This window comes from Chelon labrosus (assembly GCF_963514085.1).
Source record: "Chelon labrosus genome assembly, chromosome: 1".
In the NCBI taxonomy this organism is placed as follows: domain Eukaryota; kingdom Metazoa; phylum Chordata; class Actinopteri; order Mugiliformes; family Mugilidae; genus Chelon; species Chelon labrosus.
In genome coordinates, this window is record NC_140337.1 from 29,335,678 (window position 1) to 29,349,666 (window position 13,989).

General features: G+C 40.9%; 2 protein-coding genes across 2 annotated transcripts; one reads left to right on the forward strand and one right to left on the reverse strand.

Moving 5' to 3' along the window:
• Positions 1–2,666: 2,666 nt before the first annotated feature.
• LOC311510071 (uncharacterized protein) lies at positions 2,667–6,022 on the forward strand. Its single transcript, XM_084575002.1, has 8 exons — positions 2,667–2,723; positions 3,837–3,959; positions 4,231–4,341; positions 4,861–4,947; positions 5,139–5,234; positions 5,324–5,410; positions 5,491–5,586; positions 5,679–6,022. Exons 1-8 carry the CDS (start codon positions 2,685–2,687, stop codon positions 5,802–5,804), a joined length of 765 nt encoding a protein of 254 aa, XP_084431128.1. The 5' UTR covers positions 2,667–2,684; the 3' UTR covers positions 5,805–6,022.
• A 1,587-nt stretch (positions 6,023–7,609) lies between these two features.
• On the reverse strand, positions 7,610–11,306 carry LOC311492281 (low affinity immunoglobulin gamma Fc region receptor III-like; the record flags this gene model as incomplete). Its single annotated transcript, XM_084550517.1, has 5 exons — positions 7,610–7,713; positions 7,934–7,993; positions 9,346–9,606; positions 10,602–10,859; positions 11,276–11,306. The coding sequence occupies 5 exons, from the start codon at positions 11,304–11,306 to the stop codon at positions 7,610–7,612; spliced, it is 714 nt and encodes a 237-aa protein (XP_084406643.1).
• Between the last annotated feature and the right edge of the window lie 2,683 nt (positions 11,307–13,989).

Sequence of the window (13,989 nt, forward strand, 5' to 3'; positions counted from 1 at the left end):
ACTCATATGTTGGAATCCACACCAAAACCAAACAAGCTTCCAGCAGTTTTGGTTTCTTCAATTTGTTCTGAATCATTTCCGTCATTGTTTCCAATAAACCGCAGCTAAAGTAAACACACACAGAATACCTGTACGTTGGTCAAAACCAGGCCAAATATTTCCAAACATCATGTTAAACTAGACCAACCAGTATGATCAGAGTGGCATCGATCCTCTTCGCTCTTTTCTGTTCGTTAGCTGAGCAAATTTGAGAAGATGAGAACAGAGTCACTGACGAACCTGAGATCAGCCCTCGCCGCCATCAGGATTGAGAAGGTAAAACACACTCTCACACTATATATGCCGTGTCCAATTCAGTTTTATTTAGCGCATAAATCATTTGTCATCTGAGGCCTTTTTTTACAGTAAAGTCAAGATCTTATACTATTATTTAAAGAAAGCCAACAATTTCACCTGAGTGGAACCGGTTTGTGTCAAATCTTTGTCTTTCATTTTATTTCTTTCCTTTCAGTTGGAAGACACGGAAGGTAAATATCGTCTTCTCCTCGATAACAATCGGTTGATGGAGTATGAACTGCAGACGCTGAGGAGGAAGCTTGAGGCCAAGGAAACAGAGGTTCATCTTTTCACATCGATCCTTTAACTTTAATTGTTAGAAATGTCAAATGACGAAAGGAAGACTGAGCAGTAGAGATTTGTTGACTGCTACGTCTGTCCATTCTGTCTGTTAGCTGGAGCTGAAAAAGACCGTTGAACAGCTGGACAAGACCAAAGCTGAACTGGAAAACAAAACTGTGGAGATCAAGCATCTAAAGAATGAAGTAACCGGGCCAAATGTTTTCCATTTTCCATTTCTAAGCTGGGCTAACCAGTATGATCAAGGTGGCACTGACCTTCTTCGTTGTGTTTCGATGTTTCTTAGCTGCAAAAGTCTGAGAAAATGAGAAATTCTCTTTCGCCGCTGAAGCTCATCCTTGCCGTCATCAGAATGCAGAAGGTAAAACACCAACAACGAGGATGCAAAAGGGTTTGATGAAGCTACAGGTAGCTAGCACGGGTCAGCAGGACACAGTTCTGGTAGAGACTGGTAACACTTGGATTTCTTGTTTCAACTGATTCAGAGTAAAAAAATACTTCTGTGTGCGATTGCATAGTCTCACAATCTATCAGAGCAATGAAGTTTGTGACATTAAGACGTTATCAACAAACGCCTCGATTGTTCTTAACCGTTCGTCCTTTACAGGATGTGATTCTTTCAAAACAAAGAACAGCAACTTACCTCGCCCTCCAGACACATTATTACAACAGTGAGCAGCTGCCATGCTGTTTTCAGGAGGTCTATTGGTCTAAAGTTTTTATACTGCAGCGTCAATATGTACATTAAGATATCACTTGGCTAGTTTGCTCAGACATTTCAACCTGGGTGGGGTTATCACAGATATACTTGAGCTATTATCACCCTTTAGTTGTTTTCTCTCAAAGCTAACCTTTAGCTAGCTTGCTATCTATCTTCTGCTAGTTACAATAAGTATGTTAGCACTTGTACTGAAGCTAGATATGTCCACATCCCCACTCTGTTCTGTATTTTTTAGATAGTGATCCAGGAAACAAAGTGACTTTAGCCCTAACATTTCACAAATTATTGGACTGCGCTCCATCAAACTTGAGCCAAATCCATGTCTGCCACAGTTGCTAGCAATTTGAAAAACCTTAATCCCACCACCAGGCCTCCTTACCTCATATCTAAAGAGTGTATAGCATTAAATTATTGCATACGTCATCTGGAGGCACTTCATATTCCCCCTTGAGAAGCCTTTGGTGACAGTGTGCAGGAACATCTCTCTTTAATAGAAAGATCTGATTTCTGAAGCTGTTTTCAGTAACACAAATGTTCTTCTTATCCTCTTTCTCATCGTATCTTTCCTCGATCAGCTGGAAGACCATGTAGATAAAAGTCAGCTTCTCCATGACACAAATCAGCTGATGAAGAGCGAACTGCAGATCCTGAAGACAAAGCTGAAGGCAAACGAAAAAGAGGTTCCTCTCTTCACGTTAATCTCCTTTTATTTGCTTTGATATGGAGTCCCCATGCATGTCTCTGTCCTTAATGTCTACCTAGTGCATCCTAGGTTTGTCGTCAAAAAGCTCCCTGAACCCTTTTCCTTTCTCCTCCAGTTCAATGAAGAAGTGACTGAAGTTCAGCAGCAGCTTCGGAATGAGCAGCAGAGAAGGGAGGATGCTGAGAAGACCCTGCAGAGCCTGCAGAAAAGGCTGGAGACCAGGAACGAGGAGGTTTATATCGTCGTTTCCTACTCTATGGTTTTCTTTGCCTTCGACTGTTTTCATCCTCTCATTACTTGCCGTTCTCCTCATCCTCCTCCCAGTTTGAAAGCACGGTAGCTGAAGTCAAGCGGCAGCTTCAGGACGAGCAGCAGAGGAGGCAGGTTGTTGAAAATCACCTTCAGAAGCTCAAAGACGAGTTGGAGAAAAAGATCAACGGGGTGATGACCTTCTCTTAAACTGTTAAATCAGTTCCTCCTTACATTTGTCCTCCTTACAAACGGCTCTTTCTGTTGAGGGCATTTAATATCACATCACCACAAAAACTAAACTCATTCAGTCATAATATTTTAATTGTTTCACCTATATCCTAGCTACATGAGTCCCGGTGTACATTTGAGCAAATGCAGACTGAACTGAAGAAGAAGAAGCAGCAGCACTGGGTAATTATTAATTAATTCAATCTCAGTCATGAGTTTTCCTCCATGTGAGGAAAGACTTGATCACATGTGAATGTGGGTGTGAAAGGACTTGCTTGCCTTGATGAACCCATAAACAATAATGGATTTAATTTCTATAACGCTACTGCCGCCTACATTCAGACTGTAGACGCAATCAGAGACTAGGTAAAGAAGATACGTGGGCTACATCTGTAGCAAAATGCAGACGGCAGTTACATTAGGAAAAACACTTCAAAAATAGACTAAAACAGCAACAGGTGGTCTGCAGGGGACTGAAAAACTATTGTCATCATGACAAACCTGAATGGAAGACATGGAGTGTGAGTGATATTGATGCTTTCACATTGGTGTCATCAAAATTTGGTATTTTTGATTAGGACTGAAGTTGGTCAAAAGATTTAACCCAAAAAAGCAGAAAAAAATGTCATGTATACTACTTATATATCAGTTTTCTGGGTCCCCTAATGACCCAAGAGGATAGTAAATTTTAAATCTGATGCTACACAAAAATTAATAATGAATTAAAGTCTAAAATTAATTTTAGCTAACCTGGGTCATATCCAAGACTGATTTGAAACAAATACCACAGCCTCCCAACATTTGTTTAATGGAAAGAACTCATGTTTTTGTGTTTTTTTTTTTTTTTTTTTTGCATAAAAAACAGTGACTTTAAGTAATGAAACTGGGTTAAAATCCTCTAAACGACTGAATGTTTGGTAGTTTTGTAAAGTGGTTTAAGAGATTTATGCAGAAAAAAGCAGAAAAGAATATTAATCAGTCAAGTTTATAGCAGTTTTTTTTTGGAAGTGGACATTTTTGTTGTTAATGACTCAAGAGGGCAGGAAATTAAACAGAAAACACCTGACGATTAAGTAGAGTACAACTTGATTGGATGATGAGATGCAGGTGAGATCGCAGTCCAGCCCAATGGTAACGACCAGCAGCAGCTCTGATCAGAACACCTGAGGCAGGGAGGAGTCAGACAATAACACAACAGTGCAAACCCAAAGAGGGCGCCAGATCCCTTTGAATTAATAATATACTCTATAATGTCTACCCTAACTCATACATTTCATTATAATCTCTTTGTTGTAGTCTCCTCTCTCCTGTCAGCTGGAGGATATATTAAATGAGGTGGAGAACGTCCGTGAAGACATGGAGAGGAAGGACAGCGACCTGCAGATGTTGAAGAAGGATCTGGAAACCAAGAACAAAGAGGTCCATACCCTTCAGTTTCACTTTGATCCAGTCATAGCTCCCTCTTTATGTCCTCTGCTTCATTTGAAATTTCAAACTAATTCCTGTAGAAATGTACATTGAGGGGATACTTGGACTGCTTTCATCACTTATGCAAGTTTCAATTTGCATATTTCTGACCCTTTGCTTTGAGAAGAACTTCTTGGTGTTTATATTTAGCAAATACAGTAGTACAGTCTGTTTTGTAGATGGTCAAAAGTCATAATCCATTTGTTTGTCCGACCATTTAAAGATCATTAAGCGATCACCGGAAAGAACCTGGAGCCAGACCTTTGACGAGCTGAAGGAGACTCAAGCTCAACTGGACAAGAAGGATTCAGACATCAGGAAGCTTCGGAAAGAAGTAAGTATACGCTCCACATGTCGCCGTAGTACATACAGTAACCACACTGCGCTTTGAGGAGTCTCTGGTTGAAGGAGCTACCTAAGGTCCAACAGTCTCATACAGAGGGTGAGTTGTTCAGGATGTTTGACTCCACTAACTCCAGAGGACAGTCTAGAGCTTCTTTATCAGTGTGTCCCTTCATCACACCACAGCCTAGATGGTTGACATAAAAATGTATCGGTGTCCTGACAACCTCAACGTCATCAGCAGGCGAAGGCAACATTGGCCCTTCTTGCACAGGACACTAGTGTTGTCCAACCAGTCCGGTTTATTGTACATTTGTATCTGTCCTCTTACTCAATGTCCAATCCAGCTACCTAAAGCTAGTCATCAAGTAAGCTGGAGCTTTGACTGAAGAGTTTTCCCTCTCAGGAATACCTTGTTGCACCATTAGCATTTAACACTGTCTGTCGAGCATCTTTGCTTCTCAAGAATCAAAGTGAAGCCAATCTCTTTTTCTACGTCCTGTCCTCTCAGTTTGACGAGAAACTCAGAGAAGAGAAGCGGAGGAACGAGAAAGACCTGCAGTCCCTGAGGAAGGAGCACGAGGCCACGAAGAAGGAGGTTCGCACAATGTCTTTAATTTAACTGCACCTGTCGGGATGTTGGCTCGTATGTCGTCAGACCCAAGTGGATGAAAATACATTCACGAAAACCTTGAGCTTGACAAATAAAGTTATTTCATGTCTTAAAATGAATCAGAACTGAACATGAGAACGATGCAAACACTTACGTCCTCTTGTCTCTTCTCCTAGTCTGAAGACAAACTAAACGAAGTCCTGCAGCAGCTTAGGGACGAGCAGCAGAGGAGGGAGGATGTCGAGAACAACCTGCAGACCCTGAAGAAGGAGGTTCACGCCCTCACCTTAAGACCTATTTATTCACATTTTAAAGCTGTACATTTTAAGAACAGGTTTAACGTTGTGGTATTTTTGTGTAGTCCAAAAGCCAGCTTGAGGCTCTCTTAGAGAAGAACCAGGACTCGGACAGACAGCTGACTGAGCTGAAGGACAGATACAAGGAGGAGGTCAGTGCGTGGACACGTGCTCAGTTAGCGGCCACATGTACTCACCCGGGGTTAACTATCGTTTATTTATCTACCCACAGTTGGAGAAGAGGCTCCAGGACGAGCAGCAGTGGAGGAAGGACATCGAGGAGGAAGTGGAGATCTTAAATAAGGAGCTGGAGAGCAAGACGAGCAAGGTTTGACTCCACATCTAAAACTTTTCTGTTCGGTTCCTTTGTTCTGTTGAGACACCAAACAACTGAGACCCTCATCGTCTTCCTCCCTTTAGCTAACGACACGCGAAGAAGGCGAACCAGAAGAGACAAATGTGAAGGAGTCAGACGTCTCTGGAGAAGAACCTCTGGTGCCAACAGAACAAGACGGACCACAGGCCGATGTGTTGCCCTTAATGTAGCCCGTCTGGTCCATATGGAAACTCATTCATTTACTTTCATACTCAGGAAGTAAAGGAATAACTTGCACTTTTTAATACTTTATTTTTATTGACATATGTGCATTAATTTACAGTAAATCGTTTCAAACTGTTTGTGATATTAAATAAATGCTGGACATTGTCTGATTTTTACTTTGTGAAACTTGTGAAAAATGTTGAATGAATTTGATAATGTTTCTTTATTTTTCTTATCATTCCCTTTTGTAACTAAAAAAAAAAACAAAATAAATATGTGTTTGCAGATCTTTCATGGTTCCAAAAGGTCCCTTATTCATACACTCATTTGCCACTTTATTAGGTACACTAGTGACTCTAATATAACAGTCCTGCTTTGAATGTGGTCCTCATGAAGGTTTGCCATTCCTCTATCTTCCCGCCTTTGTGATTGCCCTTCTCGTCCTGATCGTTTTCACCTGTGTCTCGTCACCCCTCGGTCCCCTGTGTGTATATATAGCCCTGCCTTCCCCTTTCTTCTCTTTGTTTGTCATGCCGTACTCGTCTCATGGGTGCTTGTCACTTGTCTCCTTGCCATGTTCATATGTCTCATAGAAGTTTTGTCTCGCCACGTTCCTGGATACATGTCTCAGAGTGTTTTTTGTTCTCGTCGAGTTAGGAATTTCTGCCATCTCTGCAGCGCTTTTTGTTTTGTCTTGCTCTTTTATTAACTATATTTTTGTGCCAACTCCTGCCTCAGCCCACTCTGTCCTGCATCTGGGTCCTGCCCCTAAACCCCTTGACACAACTTTAGTTTCCAATAGCTGAGAGAGATGTTTCGATTGTGGAGGCTGTGGTTAGTAGCACTATTGAATGTTCCTATTATTTTGGCCACCCCATTGTAGTAGACAGCAGGCTAGGCTAAATAACAGAAACACTTTAATTTAATCCAATTTAACAGCACCGTAAACTCCATCCTCCACAATTATCTTCCAGGTGAATTAATACCTTTCTGATGCTGTGTCAACATCAAGTTGAGGTTTAGTGCAGGTCTGTTGTATTAAGATAAGACTTTAAGTTCAGTTTAAGCCTCCAGGACGTCTCCAGTGAAAGCATACGTCACGGAAGTTGTAGTAAATCAAACTGATTTAAGAATAAGAAAAACCTTTATTAGTCCCGCAATGGGGAAATTGCAGTTCACAACAGCTTACAGAAAATGCAGAGTAAAAAAATAACAAGAGCAAAAAGAGTAGCTATAAAAGATAAATAATGAAATAGAATCGGATAGAAATATTGCACAGATTCAGACTGTCACGTACAATATGTGAAAAGTTCATATTTGCCTTTGAATTAAAGTGTATATTCCGGATGTGAAGGTTTCGTAACCACAGACGTCCAGAAGAGGATGCTCTCGCCAAACAAAACAGTCCGTGAACAGTCATACTAGCTCAGACAGAGCGTGTACAAGAACTTTGAGCAGATACAGATTATTGGTCCAATATGGACACGTTCTACAGGACGCCTTCGGAGCCGGTGTCTACTCTGGCCTGAGAAGAGCCAGGGCCCCGTCTGTGCTGTAGCTTCAAAAAATAAATAAATAGGAATGCACCAGAAAGACTACACACAACTTCAGGAACAGAAGGAGGGTGTTGGAATTTACATTCAGACATTCTCATTTTCAGTAACTTTTGGCAAGACAGTGAAGAAATGCTTTAATTTAAAATGTCTTAAGGCTCCTTTTAAAACTTTTAATAATTTCACTTTATTCAAACACTCAAAGGGAAATCATGCAGTTAAGTTAAAACAGACATTTGACGCAGGTTAACTTAACGTCAGCTGCAGGGTTTGTACGTCAGCACAGGTTTAGGAGTACACCTGACAGCTGTGTAGACAGCCACAGAGGAGAATGAAAAGCTTTTCCTCTTCAGCGCCCCACCTGAAATGATGAGGACAAGGACATAACTAGTGTTAAAATGCTTCCAAAAAAATAAAATAAAATAAAAAAATTCTGCTTAAGTCACAAGATTTCTTCAGAACGTTCTGGTCTTCCAGTTAGCCATGTTTGCAACCACAGCTGTTTTTTTCTCTTTGACATTTAAAAGATGGCAGAATCAGTTTAACCACATCTGTAAAGTAGTTTCCATGCGTGCCTTTACCTTTGCACTCTCGTGTGGTGGCGACTTCTGTGTACAACACAACGGTAAGGTCCATCTGATCTGCAGAACAACACACGTTAAACCTTCAGGAGCAGTGGTGGCTTTTAAAACTCTTACAGTGACAGCCAATCATTTTGTGAAGCTATTGGGCGAGAATATCAGGGTCGGCTCCCGACTGGTTCTCCCCATACTTGTATGGTAGAAGGTTTTATGTTTCTGCGAATAATTTTTAATAATCTGTCGGTAATGTGATGTATGGTGTTCCTCAGGGGTCAGTTCTAGGACCCATTGTGTTTTATTTGTACATGCTTCCTCCTGGACACATAATTCACGCAGGTATGGTGTCTCTTTTCATTTTTACGCTGATGATACTCTGATGTACCTGTTAACTATGAGATTAAAACAACTGAAATCATTGTGAGTCCCAAATAACTGAACTAGTCCAACCCCGTTTTTACCTTCTTAGGAACATTTCCAAAATCAGTCCCATTTTAAAGACACAGAGATGCTTTTATTAGTATATATATATAGTATAGTATATATATAGTCCTTTTACTCGCCTGAACTATAAATCAATTATAATTGATTTATAGTTCAGCTTTTAACCAGAACCTATTTCACATGCTGGATTATTGTAATAACCTTTTTACTTCTGTGGATAACAAATCAATCTCATGGCTGTACTTTCTTGGCAGTATTTTTTAACTTTATTATATGTGCCTGTTTCTTAAATTGCATATTTCTACATCTTTAAGCACTTTGTGATGTTAATTTTAAAAGTGCTTTAGAAATAAAGATTATTATTATTGGGTGTAGGAGACGCTGTCGTGGCGTTACGGTCTCAGCTTTTTACGACGGTGGTGAGAGCTAATTCTGAAATGTTAACATTTCTTTTCTTTTACATGAATACAAGCTGACCTTTGCATGCCCCACAGAGACAGAGGAGCATTACTGAGAGCAGCAAGACGTAGATGCCAACCACAGGAAGTAGAATGAGTGCAGGCGAAGCGTAGGGTGGCTCAGGAAGTCCTGCTTCAAAGCAAAAACAGCCAAAGTTAGCCTGTGAACCTGACAGCTAAGACAGACCGCGGCATTCAGACCATGGGCAATTGGTATGAAGGAGTCTGAACTGTCTGAAAAATACTGCACAGCATCTGCAGCCTCAGCCATAACGGAGATCCATCTGACCAGGCTTTGTTTCCCCATCTTGGGCTGTGAAACCCAGCGTTGTCTTTTGCAGTCGACGTCCATATTTGATGAGATCTGCAGCTTCAGAAACGCTCAATGCAATGAGATCCCCTGAGATCTCATCTGTCCTCATTTTGAAGTTTGAACATTAACTAAAGCTCCTATGATAGGCCGCATAGCTGCACTAGTTATCGGGTGTACAACATTTTTAAAGAAGACAAAACAATAAAGACTCCTCTCACCCCTGACATTCAGCCTGCTGTCTGCCGACTGTCCAACTCCAGAGATGTTACACTTGTAGAGTCCTTCATCAGATTTAGAAACACTGTGGATCGTCATGTTTCCCGTAGGGGTGCTCCCAACGAGAAGCTCATCTTTGTAAAACTTGGTGATGAGATCAGAGGAAGATCTCATCCTACAGCGCAGAGTGACCGATTCTCCCTCGTTCACTGGATGGATGGGACTCTCCAGGATCACAGAACCACCTGAAAAAAACACACAAAGACTAGAGATTGAGTTGGATCAGGGTGCTGCTTTATTATTTCTAACTTTAATTCATACATTAGAAAGACAGATGAAAAGCACATTTGAGCTTCTCTGGATTCTTTCTAAATGTAGATAGCATCTGCACTAACAGAATCAATCAGCAGATACCAGAGAGTCTTCAGGTCTTTGAACAAACTTAGGTCAATTATGAACAACGTCTGTCACACTACGCCATAATCAGAAGTTCAGACAGTCTGGTGTCTCTGTCCTGCTCCATGGACTGGCTGATGAATAAGCTGCAAAAATAACTGAACCATTGTTTTCAGTACGTTGGGGAGCAATAACTACTCAACTAAATGTTTCTGGTAACTGCTGGTCAGTGGTCTACAGCAACTTGGAGGAGTTTTAGCCCATTCCTCAGAACAGAACCACTTCAGTTCTGAGATGTTGGTGGGTTTCCTCACATCAACTGCTTGCTTCAGGTCCTTCCACAACATTTCTATTGGATTAAGGTCAGGACTTTGACTTGGCCGTCCCTAAACATTCATCTTGTTCTTCTTTAACTGTTCTTTTGTAGAACCACTTGTGTTCTTGGTTCTCGTTGTCTTGCTGCATGACCCAGTTTCTCTTCACATTCAGCTCATGGACAGATGTCCTGACATTTTCTTTTAGAGTTCACTGGTAGAATTCAGAATTCATTGGTCCATCAATGATGACAAGCCGTCCTGGTCCAGATGCAGTAGAACAGGCCCAAACCAGGACATTAGCACCCCCATGTTTCATGGACGGGTTAAGCAGCAGAGACTTTTTGTTCTTTCATTTTTTTGGACTTTATATTGAAGCCGTGCTGACTTATGATTTCCCTATGTACTGATACTACTGGATGCCAAATTTGCCACTGGATCATTAAAGCATCTGTCCATCCATCAATCTAAATCCATGTCAAAGTCATTTCAAACAACCATTTACTCTGAAACAAAACTCTAAAACCCACCTGTCACCGTGATGTTGATGCCGTCGCTGCATTCTCCTGATCCAGACTCACACCAGTAAATGCCAGTGTCTGATGGATAAAGGTCACTGATGAAACAATGAGATCCATTTATTCCATTCCAGGACGGGCAGTTTTCTTTTATGGTTTTGGATGTGTTCCTTTTAACTCTCCAACCGGAGTTTTCCAGCACTTCACAGCACAGAGAGACAGACTCATATTGGAAGAACTGGGATCTGCTGGGAACTATTCTCAGAGAAGCTGCAGGAAACAGAGATGACGTGAGATGACAGCTGTGGTTACCAGACAAGAAAGTTCTTACCTTCAGATGTCAGCCTATTCAAGCAGTCTATAAGAACTTCCTGTTTCTCTACACATAGAGCATTGAGTCCTCTCAGCCCATCTGTAACTGAGAAGGTCAAACCAGAAAGACAAAGCTGAGACAACGTGCAAACTTTTGCACCTGCAGAGTGCTACAGCATATGCAGGAGATAAGAAACTGTATTAAGGGTCAAAAACCAAAATTTATAGCGACATAAACCTTGTTGATCGTTTTAGCTCCTCCCCCTTTGCTGGTTTTAAAACAAGCACAAATATCACAGACCAGACTTCATTCATAATTTAACTGATTCAGTATGTTTTTTAAAACGTTTCTCGACTAAACACAAAGTACTCACCAACGACGGCGCACAGTGTAGTGATCTCCATGCTGCCGGGTGGCTGAATGCAGACAGGCTACAGCACACCTCTGTCACAATGGCCACAGCTTCCTGTTGTCACGACTCCTTCATGCGTTTCAGCCGAAACGACCCACCACATACTGGAAATCAGGCCTTAAATAAGCGCTGTGGAGTTTTATAGTTTTACTGTGGTTTAATGAACAAAGTTCCTGCTTACACTGAATAGCTGTTACAGTCCGTAGTGTGCATATTTACTTTCCAGGTGTTTACCTTTGATTTCCCAAAAGCAATAAATGTATATGTCCACAATTTGAGACTTGTCACATGCCCCCTGGTGGACTAACCCATGCTCTGCAGTCACTGGCTTTTGGCAGCCGTTTCCAAAATGGCTGCCTTCACAGACTTTCCTTTTTTTTTGCATTTAAATTGCTTTTTAGTTTAATCTAATTTAGAAAAGGTTACTGTAAGAATACCATTTATGTTGTTACTGTTATTCCACTATGAATATTTACTTAATTGAAACAACATATAATTACTCCATACTTTACACATTATGCTACATTGGAAAGTTGTAGATGACATGTGACACAGCAGGTGTTTGTGGTGATCTCAACTGTAATGCATTCCATGATGAAAGTAAAATGTTATCTCTAAATATGCATTAATTAATGGCATATTACTTTTTAAGATGTTTACAAGTAGCTTATTCAGATCTAAAAGACTGGTGGGGAGTTGGGGTTGCCCATCTGAAACTCATGTAGCTTGTTAATGGTCATAAAAATGAGAGTAGCTGGTCATTAACAGACCTCCACCAGTCTTTTAGAACTGCAGGCTTGGCTGAAACGTCTACTAGAAACTCTACAAGCCCAGTTGCCCTGGTTTCAGCTTGGTTTTTGGATATATACATTTTTACTGGCTCCTGACTGTCCATAAAAGCCCCCTTTCAGGAGAAAAGTAGAGTTATGTTGAAAGTACATTTATTTTCACATCTAATTAGTAAATTGTAGAAGGTTTCTTGTGCTGACTCTTTGCCTGGCATATCTACAAAGGAAGCAAAACAAAGGAAAGCTGGACTCGTGGAGTTTCATCCAAGTAACTTCTTTAGTTAGAACTGAGGACTTGATTAAATGTCCTCAGGAAACTCAACAAGTCTAGCTGCCTTTGTGTCAACTTGGTTTTTCAATATACCATGACCAGACAAATGGACAAAGGATTTACTGGAAAATGAGACACAGGTGAACCTGGAGGCTGACGACAGAGCAAAAAGTGCAAGCTAGAAAAAAAAAAAAAAGAAAATCCAAAACTCATGTCGACAGAACGGCATTTGTTCAGATTAAAAGACAGATAGATTGGTTCTATCTGTCTATTCTGTTGTGCTGAGCTGCTTTTAGTTCGCAAGAAAAGCGGAACAAAAATGCAACAAGAACAAAACAGTAAAATGCTGCAAAACTCTGCGTCTCTCTCTGCATGTCCGGTCTCCCTGGAGACTGCAAAAACAGGGTACATTTATCAAGGAGGCTCTTTAGTTTTGTCTATTTAAAGAATGCAGAACCCGTGGTTTGACTTGACATAGGTATGACGTAACAGAGCGCAGCATCGTCTTTGACTTCCTTTATGTGAAAGAACAGACCGGCGCTCTTCATCCCAACACAATGAAGGCCCATCTGGTCTCCACGCTGCTCGGTGAGTCAAACGCAAAACTTTACATTCGTACATTTTATTTATTTAAATAATGCTCATGAAAAAAAAAAAAAACAACACATTCATATTAGTGTCAAACTTTAAGCTTTATAAAAGAGCAGGAAGTCTGGTTTACTGCACCGGAAGATACCACGTCTACAGATATTTATGGTATTAATACGTTGTTTTAAATGTTTATAGACGTATTATTACCACGGCTGAGTTTGGCAGTAAGACGTTATGATGATACGACATTAAGTATTAAAATATTAAAACATCTGGGCAATAAACGGCATGGGGGAAGCTTTGTCAAACAGCAATTATGGTATTTGCCGAGAACGCTTCAATCACTTAATGTCACATACTTCAGTCTTGATTGGTTGGAGGACCATCCAGTTGTGCGCAGAGGTTTTCAGGAAACAAATTGAAACTACAACAAAAGATTGAGAGGGACTCTGGTCTTTTCTTGCTGCAGTGGTTAAGTTTTTACGATCTGATCCGCATTTATGCTCTATGTCAAAGGTTTTGTGCATCAGATAAGATATTTTAGAAACAGGAAGTTCCAAACCACAGCTTGTGGCCGAAGGGTTCCTTCCTGTAATCCGTCTTGCATGATGTGCCAGTCAGTGTCATTCAAATGAAAATGATCACAGTGATGATACTACATCAATGCACGGGGTTCACGTGCAATCATCGATTCGCCTATTATGACGTAGCCAGGATGAACTCTTACCAGTCAGAGTCTTGAAACGATCTGTATTTTCATTATGGGGCATGTTTCAACTGATACAGAGAAGAAAAAAATACCTCTGCACACAACTGGATGGTCCTCCAACCAATCAGAGCAACGAAGTAGACCATTAAGTGATGATTCCTCAACAAAGGAGCTGGTAGTAGTTTGTCCTTTAAGATTAAAGTTTCAACTCTATGGCACTCAGGTGACATAATCACCACATAAAGCCCCGCCCCAAACCCGTTTGATTGGTTTGCAGATCTTGGCCTGAACATTCCCAACAGAGAGTCTCCAGAAC